This window comes from Lontra canadensis, unplaced genomic scaffold (assembly GCF_010015895.1).
Source record: "Lontra canadensis isolate GAN:19392208 unplaced genomic scaffold, GSC_riverotter_1.0 scaffold13, whole genome shotgun sequence".
NCBI classification, from domain to species: Eukaryota; Metazoa; Chordata; class Mammalia; order Carnivora; family Mustelidae; genus Lontra; species Lontra canadensis.
The window spans coordinates 15,885,943-15,911,532 of record NW_022631007.1 but is presented as its reverse complement, the minus strand read 5'-3'; the positions used below and the strand labels follow the sequence as shown (position 1 = coordinate 15,911,532).

Here is a 25,590-nt window from a genome sequence, read left to right as displayed (position 1 = left end):
GAAATTAACTTATGCTCACTGAAGGCGGGAGCGGGGGGGAATCGCTACTTGGAGGGCAATGGCCACATTGGCTTCATGCACTTAGCCCAGTGGCTGGCCCAGGTCCACAGTGAAGGCTTGGTTCCTAGCTAAATGAAAGGGAGTAGAGCCACCTGCTGTCTGCTCAGAGAACAGGAGGCAGCTGATGGTGGGTAGTGGTCATCCATTTTCTTCTGAATACAGGCTGGGAGGGCGCTCAGGGCCAGCATGCCTACAACTGGGGACCCCAAATGGTCCTAGGAGTGAGGGGTCTGCATCAGATGGCGGGGCAGGGCACAAGCTCTCTTGACTTAATTAGCCCCTCTTCCTGAACCTTAGGAAAGTACACCTTACTGGGCAGCCTGGCTTCCCCCACTTTATTCATTTAATAGACAACAGAGCCCCTACTGTGAGCAAGACTGTGCTAGGTAAACAATGCAGGTCCTGCCCTCCGGTTTGTGAATCTAATGGGCAAATTAAAACTCTCAATAACAACCCAAAAGCCAAGATATAGGAACTGAACATACAGGATGAGGGACACCGGGCCCGACTGTAGTGTAGGGAATTTTGAGGGCTGGCCGGCAGAAGTGCAGGAGAGGGACTGCAGGCCAGCGGGAAGGGAATGGTGAGGGCCGGAGCCCTGGGCCAGCTCCACTGTGAGCCCTGTGCTAGGGTACATCAGCCACCAGGAGGGCCAAGGGCATGCATTGTCAGGCTATCAGACTTGCCCTACGCTCATAGATGGCGCAGCCCTTCCAACTCTTGGCTCATGAACCTCTGTGTGACCTCTCCTCATCAGGTCCTTTGGGACTCCTGTACTCTCATCAGGAGGCTGAGCAGGAAACATTTTTTGGCAATATTTTCTCTGAAACTCAACAGCAACCGGACGCAAGGTCAGGGTAAGGGGGGGGGCATTCGTCACTTCCTCTCTCCATGTGCCTACACATACCCCCTAACAGACAGACACCCCTAAAAAAACAAGCTGTACTTCTCAAGCTCATGAACTGTGTAGGTTCACAATTCTCTTGAGAGTGCCAGAGTGTGTGTGTGTTGTGTGTATGTGGGTGTGCCGCAGACACCCTAGGGTCTCCATGTCTGCATTGGGGGGTCTGGTCAAGAGATGCCCAGTAATTACAACAGGTTCCCTCTTCTGCATGGGTGGGAACGCAAGCAATCTCCACGCTTGTCCCACAGCCATGGCACACAAGAGGCGGTGACTTTGCCATGGCTAGATTCTGTCAGAAGCATGTGGACTTCTAGTAGGGAGCACGGAAAACCATCCTACTCCCAGGCACCTCCAGCTAGATGGACATGAAGGTGCACAATGGAAGAGCTGAGAAAATGGCCAGATGCTTGGCTGTGTGCGCAGCTAGGTTAGAGACACAACCTTGAGGGGTCAAAAACTGCTCAACATTACTAAAAATTCAAATTTAACATAAGAAGACCTCTGCTTCCAGCCACGCTGAAGTAACAGGAACCGGATTTACCATCCCCCCTTATACGAAAACACTGGACAAGACCAATGAAGCCACAGTTGTCACACTGGACCACAGGCAGGGCAGGACCGCGATCCCGGATGGCAGGCACATTAGTGAGGTAGCATGACTGCTTGCTGCCTGTAAATTCTAGACCACAGGGAGCTGGGAACCCAAACAGTGCCCGGGGTCTCGTGGAGTAGAGGAGAATGCTGGGAGTCCAGGGAAGGCCTGGCTAAGGCAGCTAGGGAGGCAGGGCTTGGGAGTACGGGGGAGGAATGTTGCACAGGGAAGGTCTGCAGCCCCCCACCCCCACCCGGAGCCTGGGACTCTAATACTGACTCGTGTTCACATGGAAGGACATTGCCTAAGGCAGAGAAAAGGACCACCGGAAAGGAACAGATTGGCACAATCCCCAAGAACTCACACAGGGCCTGGAATGGCTCCACTTTCCTCCAATCCTAGGGGAAAAACCTTGAGACAGGCAGAACATCTGATGGAGTAATTAGCAGGGCATTGCCTTTGTAGTCAGAAAAATGACACAGGCTGCCCCGGGGCCACCTAACAAAAGATTAAAAGCAAGAACTGATCAAGCCAAATGATTTCCAAGTAACTACTACATCCCAGAACAAAGACTTGAGAAGAAAAACAAAAGAACAAAGCACCAGGGAACCGTAAGACAACCTCACATGGCCTAACCCACATGTGACTGAGAGTCCAGTCAGACAGCAATATGGAAACGACTGTGTAGATGTTGCTCTACAAACCTACGAATTCAAGAATACAGATAAACCTTAAGCATGAGAATCATGAAGAAGAAAATACAGCAAGGCCCATCACAATCCAGTTGCTCAAAACCAGTAATAAAGACTCTTACAAGCAGCCAGACAAAAGCACCTTCAATACAGAGGAACAGATTCAAACGACAGAAGCGTTCTTCTGGGAAACAGCGCCGACCAGACACAGATGCAGCAACAGCATTAAAGACTGGGAGAGGAAAACTGTAAGGGTTCTGTACAATTTTTCAATAAGTTGCTGACACAAAGGGGAAGATTTTGCTGGCATCCTCACCACTAGGTCCGCGAGTTAGAGGTAAAGATTTAGTCAGCAGCAGCGATGAATGGGGGGTTCCAGAGCCATGTATGAGCAGTAATGACTCTGTTCTGTTCCGTGAACAGCATCGCAGGAGCACTCGGCTTCATCAAGCTTCAGTTCTTCAAATCCCTCAAGGGTGTCTTGCTGGTAAAACCCAAACACTTGGGACTTGCCAGTGGCTGAGAAGGGCTTGCAGAGTTTCTGATTTCCCCAAATGCCCTCTCCAAAAGCAAACAAAAACAAGGGGAAAGTAAATCCTGCACATAACTGTATTGTCAGCGTCACTGGGAGAATCTGGGAGCTGCACAGAAACTAAGAGGAAAGTCACCAAATGCCAGAGTGTGATGTCCCTCACCCCCTGCAGCCAGCCCACCTCAGTGAGCACAGGGAGCTTGAGAAGAACTGGGGGGCAGGAGACAGGGGTTGGCACAGGCCCTCAGATTAAATCTTAACATCCAAGATATAAAACATCCAAGAAATAATTTTTAAAGTATCTCAACACTATATAAAATAGTAAGAGAAGTCAACCTATCCAGAGCTACTGCAGAAAAGCAAGAGATAAGATTGCACACACATGACCAGAGGACCCCTCTCCCCTCTTGTGAGGCTGTTACATATGTGTAACATAACCACACTGCGGGGGGCGGTCAGGAATAGGAAACACCTGAGCACATTCAGAAAACAGTCGCTATCCTGACTGCACGCTGTGAGGCTAAAGACACCAAGAACTGTGGTCACTTCAGGTGTCTACCAGACTGAGGAAGTCGAGGGGAGTCTGTGTGCAGAGAGGGCCCAAGACCAACTCCAACAGCAGGGAGCGCCCCTGCTGACTGGAGCTTGGCTCCTGGATAGCATTCTCCGATAAAGGAAAATGGAGTTTGGGGCACCTGGGTGGCTCAGTGGGTTAGGCCTCTGCCTTCGGCTCTGGTCATGATCTTGGGGTCCTGGGATCAAGCCCCGTGTCGGGCTCTCTGCTCGGCGGGGCGCCTGCTTCCCCTCTCTCTCTGCCTGTCTCTCTGCCTACTTGTTATCTCTGTCAAATAAATAAAACATTAAAAAAAAAAAAGGAAAATGAAGTTTGTTGGAGAAGTAGTTGATTCCAGGGCAGGGCCAGTAAGATGAGCCTAAAATAGCCTAAAATAGTGGTGGCAGAAAATGAGCACTTGAGAAAGGATGACGATTTTCACAGAGACACAGAACCCAACCTAACGCAGCTTCTAATCTCTAAAGGCTGATGATTCCTAATCCCTTAAGAAATAATCTGAGTGTAAGGAAATGATCCAATTTCATTTTTCTGCATGTGGCTGTCCAATTTTCCCAACACCATTTATTGAAGAGGCTGTCTTTTTTCCATTGGACATTCTTTCCTGCTTTGTCGAAGATTAGTTGACCATAGAGTTGAGGGTCTATTTCTGGGCTCTCTATTCTGTTCCATTGATCTATGTGTCTGTTTTTGTGCCAGTACCATGCTGTCTTGATGATGACAGCTTTGTAATAGAGCTTGAAGTCCGGAATTGTGATGCCACCAACTCTGGCTTTCTTTTTCAATATTCCTTTGGCTATTCGCGGTCTTTTCTGGTTCCATATAAATTTTAGGATTATTTGTTCCATTTCTTTGAAAAAAATGGATGGTACTTTGATAGGAATTGCATTAAATGTGTAGATTGCTTTAGGTAGCATAGACATTTCCTTACACCACACACGAAAATAGACTCAAAATGGATGAAGGACCTCAATGTGAGAAAGGAATCCATCAACATCCTTGAGGAGAACACAGGCAGCAACCTCTTTGACCTCAGCCGCAGCAACATCTTCCTAGGAACATCGCCAAAGGCAAGGGAAGCAAGGGCAAAAATGAACTATTGGGATTTTATCAAGATCAAAAGCTTTTGCACAGCAAAGGAAACAGTTCACAAAACCAAAAGACAACTGACAGAATGGGAGAAGATATTTGCAAACGACATATCAGATAAAGGGCTAGTGTCCAGAATCTATAAAGAACTTAGCAAACTCAACACCCAAAGAACGAATAATCCAATCAAGAAATGGGCAGAAGACATGAACAGACATTTCTGCAAAGAAGACATCCAGATGGCCAACAGACACATGAAAAAGTGCTCCATATCACTCGGCATCAGGGAAATACAAATCAAAACCACAATGAGATACCACCTCACACCAGTCAGAATGGCTAAAATTAACAAGTCCGGAAATGACAGATGCTGGCGAGGATGCGGAGAAAGGGGAACCCTCCTACACTGTTGGTGGGAATGCAAGCTGGTGCAACCACTCTGGAAAACAGCATGGAGGTTCCTCAAAATGTTGAAAATAGAACTACCCTATGACCCAGCAATTGCACTGCTGGGTATTTACCCTAAAGATACAAACGTAGTGATCCGAAGGGGCACGTGCACCCGAATGTTTATAGCAGCAATGTCTACAATAGCCAAACTATGGAAAGAACCTAGATGTCCATCAATAGACGAATGGATAAAGAAGATGTGGTATATATATACAATGGAATACTATGCAGCCATCAAAAGAAATGAAATCTTGCCATTTGCAACAACGTGGATGCAACTAGAGGGTATCATGCTTAGCGAAATAAGTCAATCAGAGAAAGACAACTATCATATGATCTCCCTGATATGAGGGAGAGGAGATGCAACATGGGGGGTTAATGTGGTAGGAGAAGAGTAAATGAAACAAGTTGGGATTGGGAGGGAGACAAACCATAAGTGACTCTTAATCTCACAAAACAAACAGGGTTGCTGGGCAGAGGGGGGTTGGGAGAGGGGGGGTTATGGACACTGGGTAGGGTATGTGCTATGGTGAGTGCTGTGAAGTGTGTAAACGTGGAGATTCACAGATCTGTACCCCTGGGGAAAAAAAATATATATATATATGTTTATAAAAAATAAAATTATAAAAAAAAAAGAAATAATCTGAGTAACAAAATAAGAAATAATAGTACTGTATTATATAACTCACAGACCAAATAGACATCAGTGAGTCCACACTGATCTCCACAATTGAATAAATAGATGGGGGGGGGGGACAGCTTTTCCTCACAGGCAAATTCTAAGTAATAAATGTGGACGAAAGGAAACACACAAAATCATCATCAAACAAATACCACAAGAATAATCCTTTCAGGCAAGATCTGCTAATGGAGCCGAAAGCAGTGAGCAAACATTTTAAGAGAAACCGGTGTTTTCATACTGTCAAAGAGCTCCCTCAATTGTAAAGGAAAAATTGTAACTCTACATTGAAACCCAGCAGAGGCCACCATAACCAACTGAAGGGCATGACCTGTATGAGACCTATCACGTATCCCCAGCTGGGAGGTACTGATGATACAGCACTCCTATGGCACTCTTCAAAAAATGCATAACCGGGAGGCCTGGGTGGCTCAGTGGGTTAAAGCCTCTGCCTTCAGCTCAGGTCATGATCCCAGGGTCCTGGGATCAAGCCCCGCATCGGGCTCTCTGGGCAGCGGGGAGCCTGCTTCCCCTTCTTTCTCTCTCTGCCTGCCTCTCTGTCTACTTGTGATCTCTGTCAAATAAATAAAATCTTTAAAAAAATGCATAACCTCAGTCTAATCAGGAGAAAACAGCTGATCAACTATAATTAAGAGGCATTCTACCAAGTAGTCAAGCACTACTCATCAAAAGCATCAAAGTATGAAAGACAAGAAAATACTTAGGAACTGACCTAGGCTAGAAGGGGTACAGAAAACAATAACTAAATGCATGACATACTGGATTGATTGGGTCCTGAACAAAAAAAGAACACTAGGGGCGCAACTGGTGCAATCCGAGTAAGGTTTGTGGCAGCAGTACTGTGCCAATGTTAATGTCCTGGTTTTGATTACTTTGCTATGGTTCTATAAATTGTGAACTCTGTGCTATTTCTGCAACTGCTTTGTAAGTCTAAATGTTGATAAATAGAAGTTAAACAGCTCTATACCAAGTACTCAGTTGGAACATTTCCTGTGTGCCTGTTTCCCAGAAGTTCTTGGTGAATGAACACTGTAACCATTCCTAATTATTTCAGGATTGTGTGTGTGATAGACATAGAGAGATGAAGACAGAAGCCTCTTGATCCAGCCACACCTGAATTCGTTTCTGGAGTTGTCAACTATAAGCTGATTTTCCTTTTTTTTCTTCAGCTTTTGTTAGGGTTGTGTTTTTATAATTTGTCATCAAGTAGCCTCTAACTAATATACTATTATGGTCTGCTTTGTTCTAAGGAATATTGAATCAGGTTACAGACAGTTATAGAAGAGAAAAAAATAAAGTAAAATGAAAATAGAACAGCAGGAAGATACAACAAAGAGCAAACTTACTACATGAAGAGAGGCATTATTGAACCCCTCTAGCTGACAGCACCACCATCAGCAGCACACTCTGACTGAAGGCTGTTTTATTAGAACAAATACTGTGTTCTACTTTATGCCATCATGATGAGGGAAGATACTTGCCTCCATTTTACACACCAGACAACTGAGGCACAGGGAAGTTATCTAACTTGTCCGAGGCTAAACAGCTAAGAAAGTTGGAGTGGGAATTTGAACCCAGGGAACCTAGCTTCAGAGCCTATATTCTTAAACAGTGTGCTACCAGGCTTTCTACTTCCTGGCCATAAAAGCAAAGTGATTTATAGCAATCATGCCCATAATACATATCATGATATTCTCTGATCAGGAGACTATCAGCCCTAACTATCATGCAGTTATTAAGATATAAGTTCTATATAAATAGTAGCAATTGAGGGGTTCTACAGCACTCACAGCTCACACAGAACTGTTTCCCCTGAGAGTCAAAATTCAGGTAAAGATACACAGAACCTGTAAACTTCTATCATCTGCATTCGCTTCCTAACACTCATGAAACACATTACTGCAGACTTGGTGATTTAAACAATACAAATTCATTATCTTACACTTCTGGAGATCAGAAGTCAGACACAGGTCTCACTAGGCTAAAATCAAGATGTCAGCAGGGCCATGTTCCTTCTAGTGACTCTAGGGAACAATCTGTTTCCTTGCCTTTTCCAACTTTCAGAGGCAACCCTTCACTCCTTGGCTCCTGGCTCCCTTCTTCCATCTTCACAGCCAGCAACAGCAGGTAGAGATGCTTCTAGAAATGCTATTTCTCTGGCTTTCTCTTTTGCCCACCAGCTAAGCCAGGGTCATCTTCCAGGTCAGCTGTTTAGCAATCTTACTTAATTCTGCACCCTTAACTCCCTTTGCCAAGTGACACATCCACATACTTGGGGAGAGGAGGACAGGATGGGTTGGCGGTCATTACTCTGCTGACCAGAAGAGCTAACACTTACTGAACATTTTATGTGGAGGTAAATACGTGATAATTAACAATGATAATAGTGAAAAAGCAGTGAAGTTAATACACACAGAACACTGGCTGGAGAACTTTTCCTTTGAAAGAGACTATTGATTATACTGGGTTGCTCAGTTACACACATTATCTCCTTGGACCAGAATTGACATTGGTATCCGGCAGAACCAACTGGGAACTTTGGTCCCACTTTTTAGTGATAGTCTTAAGGGTATCAACAACATTCCAGAGCTCTGGTGTTCTCTAAACATAATTACTTGTGTATTCGAGTTGATATAGCTAAAATGTTATTCATTGTCCCAATAATACAGTATGAAAAAAAGTGATTCTGAGCAATAACATGTCTGCTAAAATTATCTAAAACTTTGCTAATTTAAGATATTTGGAAACTTGGATAATTTGATCAATCTTTAGAATTCTACCAGAGTTTTATATAATTAACTAATGTCAAATTAGAGATTTTAAAGTAAGCTAAATATTGATTTTTTTACTTGAGTTCCAAGATATTCACCAATTACTCCAGTTGTTATATTTAACTTGGGAAGCTTCATATCAGTATCAATTTACTGGTATTAACTTTTTGATCTACTAAAGTTATCTGAGCTTTACCTTTGGTTTTGAATAAGACATCTTTAAGAAATCTGAGATTATAATGTCAAATGATCCTTTGTATATTTTCCCCAAATTGAATGCAGTAACTTGGTCTGTTTGTATTCTAAAAGGGGATTTCACTTCATCAAAGCCTTTTGGAAACCAATGACTAGCGGTATGCTTCTTATTGTTGCTAGCATGTTGAAAATAATGTTTAGTCCATGTTTCAACTTTACTCAATGTTAACTCTGAATGCAGTCTTTTCATATAAATAACTACATAATTTAACATACGGGAAAAAATTTCCACAATCCTTTGATTTGATGTATGGCCAAAAAGCAAGAGTTCTCAAGTTTCACTTAAGAATCCTTAAAAAAAAAAAAGAATTTTTTTCCCACCCTGAACCCAACTCCTGGTAGAATATCTGGGGTGGATCTGGTAATATCTGGAGACAAATTAATAACCAAAAATCCCTTAAAGGATGAAAATTTTGAAATCCAGGAGTTGGATAGTTAGCCTTCCTTCCCATCCATGTGTATTCCACATAAACACTCGTAGGCTCATTCACACCTGGAAAATGCCATCAAACCTGCAGAAAGTATCAAATTTAAAATCGTACTACAGATTCTGCCTTTATTAAATACAAATACATCAAATATAAATGTTAAATGACTGACTTTTAATCAAATGATACCAACTATTGAATGCTCTAAACATTTTAAACATTTGAAGAAAATGCATATTTAAATGTTCATCTTAATATTGGCAAAACTGCAATTTTAAACTTTAAGGAAGTTAAAAGAAGTTAAAGAAGAAACTTTTAAAAAGTAATCCATTAAAGAAATTAATACGATATAAAATTAGGCTTTGAAAATTGTTGCAATTTACAATTTAACCTAATATAACAGAACTTACTCAAAAAACAAAATAAACAACATGGTGACTAGTGTTTTACCAAAGCACACGTGGATTCACTCTTCTTAGGGAAAATACAGCTTAATGTTTTATACTGTAAAGTGTGCATATATATATATATATATATATATATATACTAAAGTCAAAAATACATTAAATGTATCAGAGCTTCAATATAACTGTCTAGGAAGCTTAAAAATATACACATTCCAAAATGTTATGTATCTGTGAATTCAAATTCAGTTTATCTGTTATCCCGTGGTCCAATTAAGTCTTAAGATTACTGAAAACTGGAACTAAGAACTTCAGGTAAATTATATTTTTCTGGATCGAAATTACTTAATGGACTCTGAAATAATAAACCTTGTCTTGGTCACTATTTTTAAAAACCGATATAACAAAATTTTTAAAAGTAGACACAACCATTTTTTCTAATCCAAAATATGCAGCTTGAAGTCTTTAAGTAACAAGTTTGAAATATAAAGTTTATGAACATTAAAATTATTTTCTTATTTTTAATATAGAGGAGGTGGTAATACTGTAGAAACAACAGCTGCTAGATGTGAAGGGAAGGCTATAAAGTACAATATACACAGTTAAATCCGCTTATTAAGCCTATTTAATCACGGCATCTGCTATTGCCACAATTTTTTCCTAAGTGTTGTAGAACATTCTCTGTAGGAGGGAGCTCATGCTTTCCAAGGAAATTCTATACAGATCAAGAAAAGAAAGGAGAAATCAACCATAGAACATATTGCTTTAAATCTAATATTCCACAGAAGTATATACAGAAGTCCCCCGTTCTCTGCGCTCTTCCTTCCGCCTGCAGTCAGCTGGGGTCCAGGAGCAGGAGCAGAGGGCCCTCCTGAAGTACTGTCACAAGGTCAGTGGGAGTCTAATGCTATGTCACCTCCTACGTCACTCATCTCGCCACAGGAGCATTTTACCATCTCACACCATCATGAGAAGGCTAGGGACAGTGTATTTTGAGAGAAATACCACATTCACATGACCTTTATTACACTACATTGTTATAATTGTTTTATTAGTTACTGTTGTTACTTTCTTACTGTGCCTAATTTGCAGATTAAACATTATCACAGACTTGTGTGTATAGGAAAACCACAGTATATATCTAAGGTCTGGTACGATCTGTTGGTTTCAGGCACCCACTGGGAATCTTGGAAGTTATCCCCTGAAGATGGGAGGGGGGTACTACTGTACTTATTTATCAGTACACTCTACTACAAAACCAATCATTATCATTAAACTCATTTTTCATATTATGAATATCAAAAATACTCACATAAAATTCTATCCCTTGACTAAGCATATCACTAAACTCTACTACTATGTCAAAATAGAAACAGGCCACTAGATATTATACATATAGAGGACTATTTTGACTATTTCCACAGAGAAAACCAGATTGTCATCATGGTAAAAATGTGGCAATGTCTGGAACAGAAATCACTTAAGTGACATGTGAAGTCTACTTTCTTCACTGGGAAGCACCATGGCTGGTATGATACAGTTAGACTCACAAACCGGTTTATTAATGAACACCTACGATTACTTTAAAGACAAATACATTGAGTATAATACAGATGTCTCCCTCTATGACAAAGGTCTGATGATCTGCCTGCAGCCTCGTAATAAAATATTTGGGTTTCCTAAGCATGGGGCTCTTCCTGGAATGTACCCTGCTGGATATGTGGTTGTCAGCTGGCTCTCACTGGGTTGCCCTGAGTTGCCCTGCAACTGGGTTGCACTGAGGCTCGAGGAACAAGGCAAGAAAATAATATTCTGGCTACTGCTATCGCTGTGGGAACAAACTCTTTTGTCTCTGTCCCAGGAGGCTCATGTCTTTTGCCAGCATTAATGAAATTATGGCACGTTAACTTGTTAGTTTGCATATAAAATAAAAAGATCCTGGGATTTCTCATGAAGAAAATATTTGACATTTTATTTCTTGCTTGTTCAGAATTTTACCATGTGTGGATGGTGAATTTTATCTACTTCTCTATCTACTGAAATAGTAAGGTGGTTTTTCTCCATTGTTCTCTACATAAGGTAAATTATATTGACTTTCAAATGTTAAATCAATCTTTCATTCTTGAAATAGTCAGTTTGGCCATAAAGTATTATTCTTTTTACAAACTGTGGGATTCAGTCTGTTGATATTTCTAAAAGAATTTTTGCATCCATGTTCATGAGACTGGTCTACAATTTTCCAATCTTACAATACCATTGGTCTGGGTTTTGGTGTCATGACTATACTGATTTCTCTGGAAAACTTCAGACTGATATTCCTTCTTCCTTAAATGTTTGGGGAATTCATTAATATAGCCATCTGAGCCTGCATTTTATTTTGTGGAAAGAGTTTTATTTATGATTCAATTTCTTTAATAAATACAAGATTAGTAAGATTTTCTATACCTTCTAGTGTCTGTTTTTGTTAAGTTGAATCTTCCTAGGAAGATTTAATAAAGAACTTGAATATATTAAAGTCATTCACAATGTCCTCTCATCTTTGCAATGACTAAGATTTGTGATATTTCCTTTGTGAAAAATATTACCTTGCTGGTATCTTCACTTTTTTGCTTTATCAGTCTCATCAGGGGTCTATCAACTTTATTTTTTCTCTTCCAGAATCAAATTTGTTGAGCCTTACTATTTGTTATTTCAGTAGTTTTCATACCTCTTATACTTCCTCTGGGTTATTACTTTTCTTTTTTTCTTCTAACTTCTTAAGTTATATACTCTGCTCATTAATTTTGTTTATCATTGTTATGACATAGGAATTCAAGGCTATCCATTTCTATTTACAAAGCTCTACCAGCATCCCTCAGGTTTTGATGTGGAGGATTTTCATTATCATCCTTTAACTAAAACCTATGTTCTAGTTTTCATTATATGATTTCTTCTTCTAGTCCCCAGTTATTTAGACATTTATTTCCAACATGGGGATTTCCTATTTATCTTTCCATGGCTGATTTGTAGATTATTTGGATTGTAGCCAGAGAACACACTCTTTTCAATCTTGTAGTATTTACTGACACTTATTTTATGGTCTAGCATATGGCCAAGCTTTGCAAATATTTCAAATGACCTGAAGAGACTTTGCAGTTGTGATGTGTCTTACATTCTATATAATGTCCAGTAAGTCAAACTGGTTATTTGGACTGTTCATATCATTAATACCACTACTGATTTTTTTTTTTTGCTGCTTCTACCAGAGGTATAATCTCTCATTATTAATTATAAACTTGAAAATTTCTCCTGACAGTTCTGGAAATATTTCCATTTTATATCTTAAGGTGTTTTATTAGATGCATACAAATTTCAAATTATTTATTCTTGGTAAATTAAATATTTTTTCTTCAGTAATTTTACTGCTCTAGCATTTACTCTAATGTTAATATAGTGTGGCTCTTTTTCCATCCTTTTATCTTTTAATATCCTGATGTTTTTAGGATGTGTTTCTAGAGATTCTATATAATTGGTTTTTAAAAACCCAATATGACAATCTGAGTCTTTCATAGGAATATTTTGTTCATTCACAGTAATATTTAATTATTGACATAACTGGGTTTTCCTCATCTTACTAAATATTTGTCCTGCCTATTCTATGTGTTCTTTTTACTCTCCTTTACAACCTACTTTTGTAGGTTAAAAAAAAAAAAAACTTTTATTAATCCATAACCTCTATATTAGCATTGGAATCATAAGCTTTTAAACACTGTGGTTAAAATATACATAAGATCTACCATGTTTAAGTTTACAGTTCTATGACATTAAGTATATTCACATTGTTCTGTAATCATCCCCATCCAGAACTTTCTCACCTTCCTAAACAGAAATTCTTACCATTAAACAGCTACACCATTCTCCCCCTCCACCAGCCCCTAACAACCATCATTCCACTTTCTGTCTCTATGAATCTGACTACTACTCTAGGTATGTTGTATAAGTGGTATCATACAGTACTTGTTCTTTAGCGACTGGGTTATTTCACTAATCTTATCTTCAAGGTTCATCCATGTTGCACCACGGGTCAGAATTTCATTCAAGAATGAATAATATTCCATTGTATGCCTATATCACATTTTTTCTATTACTCCACTGATGGATCTTTGGGTTGCTGCCACCTTTTTAGTTCTTATGAATAATGCTACTTTGAACATGGGTGTACAAATTATCCATTTGTGTCCCTGCTTTCAGTTCTTCCAGTTACTCAGAAGTGGAATTGCTGGATCATATGGTAATTCTATGTTTAATGTTTTGAGGAACTGCCATACTCTCTTCTACAGTGGCTGCACTATATCCACCAGTAATTTACAACACTTCCAATTTTCCCCATCCTCATCAACATTTGTCATTTTCTGTTTGGGGTTTTTTGGTGTTTTGCCCATTTAAAAATTATGGTGTTTTCTTAATTGTTGTTGAGTTATAGATATTCTTTATGTATTTTTGGATAGTGACCCTTATCAGATAAATGATTTTCAAGTACTTTCATTCTGTGCACTGTCTCTATTGACGGTATCCTTTGATACACATTTTTAATTTTGATGAAGTCTAATTTATCTTTTTGTTCCAAGAAATCATTGCCAAATCCAGTGTTGTGAAGCTTTTCCTCTGTTTTCTTCTAAGAGTTTTATAGTTTTAGCTCTTATGTTTAGGTCTTTGATCCATTTTGAATTAGTTTTTGTACATGCTTAAGGTAAGGTTCCAACTTCATTTTGTGTATTCTCTTAAAATTGTTCTTTTAGTAATTACCCTAAAGATGACAACATGCATCCTTTACTTATTATCAAAGTCTGGTATCAGCTGGTTTATGTGTAAAAGGAGAGTTAACATAGCAGGATCGGGACTACTCTCCTTACAAAAAGACCTGCTAGCAAGGTTGGCCCCCAGCTAGAATCTAGGAACTTGGATTTTGAAGGGTTTCCACCAATCCGAGTGGCTCACTGTACCAAAACTTGTATGAACAATGTGGTTTATACCAAACAGCTGCTTTCCTTTTCAGTGTCTGGAACTTTGGAATGTGCTAGGCAAGTGGGTCCTATGTGACCAGGCCCCAATAAAAATATTGAGCACTGGTTCTCTAATGAGCTTTCTTGGCATACAACATTCCATATGTATTGTCATAACTCACTACTGGAGGAAACAAGCACACCTTGTGTGACTCCAATGGGAAAGGACTCTTGGAAGCCTATGCCTGGTCCTCTCTAGACAGCACCATATGTGGCTTTTCCCTTTGTTGATTTTGCTTTGTATCATTGTGTTGTCATAAATTGAAGCCATGAGTACAGCCATATACTGAGTCATGTGAGTTTTCCAAGTGAATAACAGGTTGGGGAGAGGTAGTAATCTGGACCCCCAATATAGTACATTTTACCCTCTTTCCAACCTACAAGGTATATAGAATAGTAAGTGCCCAATTTCCTTATGCTACTATTGTCATATATTTTTTATCGGACCTGTAAAATACCACTATTCTTGTTTATACAGTCAATACCAATTGATATATACATTTTCATCTTTACTTCTCCTACATCTCTGACCTTTCATCTAAAATCACTTTCCTTCTTCCTAGAGAACACTCTTTAGTATTTTCTTTACTATAAATGAGTCTTTTAAGTAACAAATTATCTTAGTTTTTGAGTAAAGATATATTTATTTCCCATTTATTCCTGAAGGCTTTTTTTTTTAGTACAGAACCCAAAGTTTGTAGAATTATTTGATGGCTTCTGTTAAGAATCAGATATCAATCTAATTGTTGTACTCTTGAGGTAAATTCTTTTTTCTCTGGCTGCTTTATAGATTTTAGCTTTATTTTTTTCTCTGATATACTGATGTCTTTTTGTTTTTCCTGTTTGGGGTTTGAAAGGGTTTACTGAATTTATGGCTTGATGTTTTTCATCATTTAAAGAATACTTTAGCCATTTTTTTTCTGAAAAATTTTTCTGCTCTATTTCTCTCTCTTCTTTTTGTTAAAGCTTTGTTACATCCATAGACAGTCTCACTCTCCCTCTCTCTCACCTTCTCTCAAGTTTTCTATCTTTTCTTTCTCTGTTTTTCATTCCATAGTTTCTTCTGACCTACTTTTCTTTTTTCCTAACCTAATTCTCACTTCAACTAATTGTCTAATATGTTATAGAAACTATTAACTGAGTTATTAATTTAAATTTCTTTTTTTCATTAGTGGGACTTCCACTTTTAAAGTATTTTCAGTTCTATATTGAAATCCTCAATCTTGTCCTTTGTCCCCCTGAATATAGCACATCTGAATCAGTTAGCTTTTGTTGGGCAGTAAATCACCTTCAAAACTTAGTAGCTTAAAACAATGGCTACCTATTTAAGCTTATAATTCTGCCCACTGGCAATGGGCTAGACTCAGGTAGATGAGGGATTGTTCACATCTTGGTTGGGCTTGCTCATGGCTCTGTGGAGAGCTGCCAGGTTGGGAGGTGGGGGTTGATGTCCAGTCTATGCCAGATTCAGTCATGTGTTTAGGAGCAGCTGGCTATAGGCTAGAATGCCTTGGCTATCCTCCATGTAATTTTTTGTCCTCCAACAGACTGGGCTTTTTCCTGTGGCTGCAACACATTTCCAAGAGAGCAGAGTAATCAAGTCCTTTTGAAGACAAGGCTTGGAAATGGCACAACTTGTCAAAGTAATTCAAAAGGCTGGTCTAGATTCAAATGGGTGGCAAAACAGATTCTACATCTTGATGAAAGGAGCTTCAAAGTCACATTGTAAAGGTCCACAAATGCAGGGAAGAGAATAATTATGGCCATTTTTACAAATGGTCTATCACTTATAAGGATATATTCTTTAAGGGTGTCTGATAACTGAAATATCTGGAGTCCCTGTGGCTGGTTTCTATTATGTAGTGTTTATTATCCAGTAGTTTTCATTCATGTGGCCTTATTTCATTTATTATTTTGGATTGTGCACTCTTATTTACAAAATAACATGTATGCACAAAATTGTGGGTAGAAATAATCTGAAGCTTAAAATGACATTACTTTATTTCAGAGAATTCCTATCTTCATTTCTGCTAGACGCATGTCAGAAATAACCCCACTATCATTTCAATCCAACTCAGGGAATAAATTTTGAAGCTGAGTTATAGTCCCTCTGAAGAACTATGTATTTCTGGTTTATAGTTACTACTAGGGTACAACCTGCTGGGGTTCCAACCCAGTGCTGAGTGTTCACCAAGGCCCATCTCTCTGGCTTCAATGTTATCAGAAGTGTCCTTTAAACTAGCTACCCCTCTACAAATAATACTAGGGGACATGTGGTCCCAAACATTGTGTTATTTTCCTGAGATTCATCTCTGTACCTTGGCCCACTAATTCATGACTAGGTGGTAGTTCCCCAGTGTCTTGTTTATACAGGTACTCTTTACTTTTATTCAACTTTTCTAGCTGTTCACCATAGAAAGCTGGCTTTAATCACTAGACAGCTCTAACTGAAAACAAATCCCCATTCGTTATTTTATAACAAAGAATCCCATGTTAGTGCATGTAATGAAAAGTACGTACAAATTCTTTGATACACTTTTCTTCAAGAGAGGGAGCTTAATTCCCTTCCCTTTGAGTATGGATTGCATACAATAACTCACATCTAAAATGTGACAGAAACCATGGAGCGTGCCTAGGTTACAAAGACACTGCAGCTTCCATCTTGCTCTCCCTCTAGGGAAGCCAGCTGCCACAATGTAAAGACACTCAAGCAGCCCCAATGAGAGGCCCATGTGGTGAGGCCCAGGGGGCCAAAAGCCCTGTGAATGAGCCACCTCAGCAGCATAACCTCCAGTCTCACCCAAGCCTCCTGATGACTACAACCCAAGCAACATCTTTGACCGCAACAGTGCGAGAGTTCCTAAGTGACAACTACCCAGCTTAAGCCATTCCTGAATCCTGACCTGCAAACTATGAGATGATGAATACTGTTTGAGTAATTAAGTTTTGGGTAACTGGTTTTGCATTAGTAGTTAACGAATGCAGTATGTTTGCCTTTTAATTTTATAATATCATTATTTTATTACTTTAAATTCAATACTATTTTTTATTTGAAAAAAACAATAGCTTAAAAATTTTAAGTAATATTTAAATATAAAAGATATGCTTGATTTACCTCTTGTTGCTTCTTTTAGTCCTAACTGGAAGCAGAATTTTTCAAGACAGATGAAGTCATTTCCACAATAGTATTAATAGATAAGCCATTCAGAAAACCTTTATGATTTATTCTCACTTCCTGAAGAGCATCTATAATATGGTCTCTATGCAAAAGGAAAACACACGTAAGCACCTGTCCTTTCCAAAGTAACACATTCTAAATATGGCTAAGTTATCACACTGAACTATATTTTTACATAAAAATATTAAAACCACCGTAACAGAATTGTAGTCATTACCTGCGAACTTCTGGATGTAGTTCAGCCAGTCTCTTCATGATTTTGGTAAAGCTACGCAGATTCAATGTATTTGGTGGTATGAATTGAATAGGTGTATCAGGTAATAGTTTAGTAGATTCAATCTGTTTACAATTCTTCTTGACACCCTAAATAAACATTTTAAAGTTTTCCTAAAACAGTGACCATTACATAGACACTTTAGCTTATTTAATTAAAATAAAGTTTAAAATTACAAATGGTAAAATAAAAATTCCTAAGAAATTTACTTTGAGTTGGGATTATTTATGCCAAGTAGATTTACTTGAGCTGTGTTGTGAACCATGTATTTAAATTAAAAAAGTCCCACATGTTTTCTAATAGTGACAAAATATTTGAAGTCTAAATCAGCCTTTCTCAACTGGGATTCCTCATCTGAACCACAGAACACAGATGTTAACTATTCTCTCATTTTCCCCAAAGATAGGACATAATTAGTTTCATTCTCAGTGTAGGAGAGAGGTTAATTCACTACATACAGTGGATATCTAAGGCTTATGGCATGGAGGCTTAGTTCTCTTACTTAACTTGACAAGCGAAAGGCTAGTTTACATAGTAATTACAAATATTCTACATTTTACTTACTAAATATGGCATCAACACAGACTATATATCCAGAATTGGACCACATACTATGGAAGGAAAACTGGTTATATAAAATAGAAACCCCTCCACCTATGAATCTTACAATCTGATCAAACAGACAAAATTAAAATGATTAATTAGTATTCACCAGGTTATAAATTTTATGAAACCACTACATATCCCATAACAATTCCGGCTAAACAAAGAGCTGAGACTTTAGTCTAGATGAAAAGACAGGGCAAAATACATCAACTATTCTATCTATCCCATCAGAACATTATCATTTTACTTAACTGTTTATTATCTTTCCTCACTAGATTTAAGTTATACAAGACCACATATTTTTTGGCCTGTTTTGTGCTTTGCTGTTTTCCCAGTGCCTAGAATATTTATGTATACAATTGGTATGTAATAACTGCTGAATAAATAGAAGTTTGGGATACAATAGTTTAAGTGATAGTTTAAACCACAGAAAGGATGAGATTTCCAAGAAAGAGCCAAATTACTGCTCAACAACAGTAACAACTACTATTAAGTTGAGTGCATTTTCTGTGCCCGGCATTGTTTTAAGGACTTTTCTGTATTAAATTCATTTAAACCTCACAACATTTGTGAAGCAGGAACTATTATTCCCATTTTAAAATAAGGAAGCTCAGACATGGAGGTTAGGTAGCTTGCCCAGTCACATAATGAGCAGGTAGCAGGGTCAGGTTCTGCCCCTCATGGTAGACAATAAATATTTTCTAAATAAATGAATGTAATGAATAAATGTTGGGAAGCTGAGAATATCTCATGTATTAAATAAAAATTAACTCAAAATCTTTGTGACCATGGGTTTTGCAAAGCACAAATTAAAAAAATTTGATAAATTGTATTCCATCAAAATTAAAAACTCCTTTAAGACAGTATTAAAAGAAGGAAAAGACTAAGTATAGGTTAGGAAAAAGTATTCCCAAATCATACATATCTTATAAAAGGTTTGTATTCAGGAAATAAAAAAAAACTCTCAAAATTCAATAATAAAATAAACAACAATTTATCAATCAATGGACACTTGGGTGATTGCCATAACTAGGCTACTGTAAGGCTGCTATAAAAACTGGGGTCCACGTATCCCTTTGAATTAGTGTTTTTGTATTCTTTGGGTAAATACCCAGTAGTACAATTGCTGACTTGCAGGGTAGTTTTGTTTTTAACTTTTTGAGTCACTTCCACAGTGCCCGTTTGCATTCCCACCAACAGTGCACGAGGGTTCCCCTTCTGCCACATCCTCACCAACACCTCTTGTTTCTTGTGTTGTTGATTTTAGCCATTCTGACATGTTTGATGTGGTATCTCACCATGGTTTTGATTTGCATTTCCCTGATGATAAATGATGTTAGTGATCTCTTCATGTGTCTGATGGCCATCTGTATGCCTTCTTTGGAAAAATGTCTAGTCATGTCTTCTGCTCATTTTTTAATCAGATTACTCATTTTTTGGGATTGATGAATGAAAAAAGAAAATGTGATATATATATTTTTTTCATTCATATATATATTTTATATATATATATAAATGTGTGTATATATATATATACATACATACACACACAATGGGATATTACTCAGCCATAAAAAACAAGGGAATCTTGCTGTATTTGTAATGACACGAATAGAGCTAGAGTGTATTATGCTAAGTGAAATAAGACAGTCAGAGAAAGACACGTCACATGATCTCACTCATATGTGGAATTTAAGAAACAAAACAAATTAGCAAAGGGGGAAAAAAGGGAGAGAGACAAACTAAGAAATAGAATCTTAACAATAGAGAACAAAATGAGGGTTACCAGAAGGGAGGTGGGTGGGGGGAAGGGTTAAAGAAGATTCGGGGTTAAGGTCTGCACTGGTAGTGAGGAGTACCAGTTGATTTAAGAAGTGCTGAATTACCATATTGTACCCCTGAAACCAATATACTATATGTTAACTAACTTGAATTTAAATAAAAATCCCCAAACAGCAAACAGCCCAATAAAAATGGCCAAAATATGAACAGGAATGAAATGCTATATACACAGCAATAGGGATCAATCTCCAACACATTAAGCTAGCTGTCAGGCTAATAATGTTATGTAATATTCATTCACATGACACTCTGGAAAAGGAAAATCATAAGGAGAGGAAACAGAGTAGAAGACTACATTCTGGAATGAAGAAACTGTTCTGTATTGTGACTGGGATGTGGTTACACGTCCATGTGCGGTTGCCTAAACTTGAAAATACCAAAAAGAGTGTATTTTATTCTATGTAAATCTTTTAAAAACCTGTGGAATTCCTGTAGGACCCCAGGCACACTGCTGAAGAGTGGAGAGGTGAGGGTAAAAGGGGCAACATCATTATTTTCCATGTAGTGTTTAAAACCCTGATGAGGTAAAATTGAGAGCATATATAATAAGATGACTATATTTTATGGTTTTAATGATTATAAGCCAAGATTAACTTTGAGAAAGGGTGAATAGAGAGTAATTAACTACTTACACAGGAATACTATCCAAGAATAGGGACAAAAAAGACTGCAAAGTACTGGCAAAGAGTCTAGTTAAAGAGAAACAGTCTATAGCCAGACCTACAAAGATCTACATTCCCCACTCCCCAAGAGCAACTGGAGTTGTACAAAAACAGGTTAGGATGGATCCATGGTTAAAAAGGATAAAGATTAATATTCTCATCCCCACTTCAAGCTCCCTGATTCTGGAGCTACCAAACTACTTATTGCAGTATGGCCTATACAAAGACCACCGAAAAGATCCATCAAGAAAACTAACCTTCTGGTCAAAAGGAAAAAACTCACTGTCTTGCTCAGATCCCAGCTGCCTTGGCCTAGTTCTGGGCAATCTTGAAATAGAGGAGACTGAGGTAATTTCTTTGTTGGTGCTTCTCTCCAAATTATTCCAAGTAACTTTATTTCCATTTTTGTAGGAAAGTGGTGATGTATATTCTCCAGGAGTTTTAACAAGCCGCACGTTTACTGATTTTCCATTTATTTCTATCCCATTCATTTCTTTCACAGCCATCTTTGCATCAATGTTTTTTTTAAAAACAAGGGATGCATATCTAACATACAAAAGCAGAAAACCAAAAGACTGTTAATGACTAAATTGCCTCAAACTCCACTTTGTAACTACTGGATATATACATACTTTTGCCCTTAAAAATAAAAAGGTTACTATACTTACCTTGGGATTAGGAAAAATAATTATTTAGAATAAATTTAAAAAAAAGAAATTAGGAGCGCCTGGGGGCTCAGTTGGTTAAGCATGTGCTTTTGGCTCAGGTCATGATCTTAGGGTCCTGGGATGGAGCCCTGCATGGGGTTCCCTGCTCAGTGAAGAGCCTATTCTCCTTCTTCCTCTGCCCCCACCCCACTCCAGTTCTCTCTCTAAAATCTTAAAAAACAAAAAAGCAAATTAGGGGCGCCCGAGTTGCTCAGTTGGTGAAGCATCTGCCTTCAGCCCAGGTGATGATCCCAGGGCCCCGGAATCAAGCTGCAAGTTGCATCCCTGCTCAGTGGGAGGCCTGCCTGTACTCTCTCTGTCAAATAAGTAAATACAATCTTTAAAAAAAATGAACAAAAATGGGAAGTAAAAGACAGCATTTCTTAGAAATTCTCTATTAATTTTATATTAAAATTTAATATAAAACATTTGCAAAGTTGCTATATGACAGAGTAACACAGATTAGTAGTCTTAGGACAATTGGTTATCACTAAAAAAATTAAAATTAATCTCTATACACAAAACATAACCTTGAGGTGGATCAAACATTTAAATATGAAAGGCAAATTTTAAAAACATTTGGCAGAATAGATAATGTCCTTAGGACCTCATCACAGAAAAATATGAGAACCAAAAAAAAAGTTGGAAAATCTAACCAGAATTTTAACCATTTGATTGAGAAGAAAGTTAGGCAAGAGTCATTCTTTTGAAATCACCAGCCCTAGATTTAACAGAAGGACATATACCAAATCTGGTAAGGAGTTGTTTTCAAAGGACAGAACTATGGATCTATTATTACAAGTTCCTCTATTTTTCTTTTAAAACATGTTTTCTAAATTTCCACACAGAATGTATAATACTTCAAGTAATAAAAGTTTTTTTTTTAAAATGATTCAACAAATACTAAAAGAATATTTCACATCAAGTAATACTTCTAGGATTACAAACTACTTTAATGTAGTGGAGTGTATTAACAACACATCAACAGGTCAAATAAAAAGAGTACATCATCTTAAGTGACTCCATTTAAGACAAAATTCAACAACAATTTTTTTTTTTTTTGAGAGAGCACAAGGGGGAAGGGGCAGAGCTAGAGGGAGAGAGAGACTCTTCAGCAGGTTCCAAGCCCAGTACAGAGCCTAACGCAGGCTTGATCTCACAACTCTGAGATCATGACCTGAGTCGACATCAAGAGTTGGGTGCCCAACTGACTGAGACACCCAGGTACCCATATAGGATCCTTTCTTAATTGGTAAAGACTTCTTTATCTGAAATAAACAGCTATCCTTGTTAGAGATGAAATAACTTTCCACTAAGCTATCACCATTTTGTTTGATAATTTTGAATGTTCCTACAATGTCACAAAACAGAAAGTAGCATGATAAATATTGGAAATGACTATACGTAGATAAGGTAAAAAACATAAAAGCATCAACTAAAAGGTAATTAAAATAAAAAATAATCAAACAAAGTACAATTTTCTGAGTGCCTATGATATACTAGGCTGCATTCCTATTGCTTTACTTATTAATAACTGTCTCATAGCAATGTGATGAAGGTACTATTATTATCCTCATTTACAGATGAAGTGCCTGAGGTATGTAAAGGTTAAGTAACTTGTCCAAATTTATTCAGCAAGCTACTCATGCAACTGGGAACAGAACCCAAGCCATAAGCCATCTAGCTACAGAGCCCACTCTCTTAACTAATGCACTCTACTGCCCCTGTGTGAAATGGTAATGAAATAGGATTAAGTACACAAAAATCAGTAAGCCATTAATACCAAATTAAAAAGTATAATGGAAGATTTGATTAGGAACAGCACCATTAGTGATGTAGCTGTCAACATGTCTCCCCCAACCAGGTTGGGAAAGCTCTGTAGAAATGGCCCATGACTTTACCACCACTGTGGCTGGTGTCCACTCCTGGCACACAGCACATACCCAGTAAATGTACCTTACTGAATTTGGAAAACCTACCTATAATTAGTAGAAGAATCATAAATTGAAATTTCAGAAACTTGGTATTTCTGGAAATGAGACCTTAAATCAGCCTAAAAGAAAAATAAAAGTTTGTGAAAGGTAGAAAAAATTTTTAAAAAAAATCAAAATATGAACAATTAATAGATTTTAAAATGAAACTCAGAAAATAAGTCCTGGCATACCTCAGATACTGAAGGGCAGAGACCACCAACATGTATCAAGTAACCTTTATCTTTTCGTAAAGTTTCAATATTCTTCATTTCTGCTTATAGAGAAATATTTGATATTTGATATTTAATATTTGATATTTAAAAAGAAATGTGAAAACTTTTTTTATTATCACAAAGCTTATAAAGTTATTACTGAATATCAGCCCTAGTCTGAAGACCAAGAGCCTAGAGTGTAGTTTTAAGATTTTAGGGCCTTAATCACATCATCTTCCAAATAAAGAGATTGGATTGTTTGATATTAAGTCTCTCATAGCTCAAAAATGGGTCAATAACATCTGGTCAGGATAATCAATTACATCATAATAAGAAAGATGTCTTTCATTTGTCTTTGGTTCAAAGAAGCGCTATCTAGGAAGGGAGATATGCAGAGGACCCTAACTGCCCCCATGTCAATCCTGGCTAGGCCTTATGGATATTCCTGGGCTGGGGAAGTATCACACCAACAGAACCTTGAAATCAGAAAAATATCAAGAACAGGTATATAGCCTGTTAATGGTAATGGCACATTAGGAAAAAAAGGGGGAGTACAAACAACTTGATTTACACGGCACTTTTTGGGAACCACAAATATTAAGATTACAGATACAGATTTTTCCATTCTCAGTATGCATTTTCATGGTCTCCATTTTGAAGAGAACTTGGTCTGAAATCAAAAAGGATCCACTGAATTGAGATTCTTTTAGTTTCTTGTCAAAACCAATACCTGGCACATAGGTAATACACAATAAATATTTGTTGAATGAATTCTTCGAGTAGTTTTATTTGTTTAATTTTTATATAATAATGGGATAGTTGTAAGTTTTATTTTTTTCACTCAGTAGTAATAGCCTAACACCTCCTGAGTGCCCCTCCCACTGCAGGCAGGATGCCCAGCACTTCACCCACAACCTAGCAATTGTTATCATTTCCATTTTCCAGAGGCGGCTGCTGAGGTCTTCAGGTTACAAATCTAGTTAAGTGGTGGTGCTGCAATGCAGGCAGACTTTTTCATCCCTAGGCAATAATAACCCAACCTTCTTCATTAACTTACTTCCTTTAGCTTGCTTGATCTCTTTTGTTTATAATATACAGTTGTAAAGAAGAGAGTGAAACTATTTATCTGTATACTTCTACACTGAGGTGTGGAGGGAGCAAGAAGCTACAGTGAATAAGTATTAGGAGACATATATTTGACTCATCCCCTTCACCTTGCACTAGTTCGATACAATAGGATGACTAACTACCCCACGGGCAGAACACTATGCTTGGTCCTGGGGACAGGTAGTTAACAAACTATAAAAAACTGAGCTAATATGTGATGTGGGAAGGCAGTCTATAGATCAGGTAAGATAAGTACATAGTATGTGGTAAGTGATATGGACAAAAATAATGAAAGGTTGGGGCGCCTGGGTGGCTCAGTGGGTTAAGCCTCTGCCGTCGGCTCGGTCATGGTCTCAGGGTCCTGGGATGGGGCCCCATATCGTGCTCCCTGCTCAGCGGGAAGCCTGCTTCCCCCTCTCTCTCTGCCTGCCTCTCTGTCTACTTGTGATCTCTCTCTCTATGTCAAATAAAATCTTAAAAAAATAATGAAAGGAAAGAAAAAAAGTAGTTAGAATAAAACTAGATGATAAAATGTCATT

General features: G+C 38.1%; 1 protein-coding gene across 1 annotated transcript in view; it reads right to left on the bottom strand.

Annotated features, from left to right (window-relative positions):
• Positions 1-9,818: 9,818 nt before the first annotated feature.
• Positions 9,819-25,590, bottom strand: part of RBM44 (RNA binding motif protein 44) — a 37,768-nt gene continuing 21,996 nt past the window's right edge. The window contains exons 11-16 of the mRNA XM_032857611.1: positions 23,924-24,003; positions 23,739-23,812; positions 21,310-21,598; positions 17,886-18,031; positions 17,606-17,750; positions 9,819-10,163 (exon numbers count right to left, since the gene is read on the bottom strand). Coding sequence (XP_032713502.1) covers positions 17,627-17,750; positions 17,886-18,031; positions 21,310-21,598; positions 23,739-23,812; positions 23,924-24,003 — 713 coding nt within the window. The 3' untranslated portion in view covers positions 9,819-10,163; positions 17,606-17,626. The remainder of the gene's footprint in view (positions 10,164-17,605; positions 17,751-17,885; positions 18,032-21,309; positions 21,599-23,738; positions 23,813-23,923; positions 24,004-25,590) is intronic.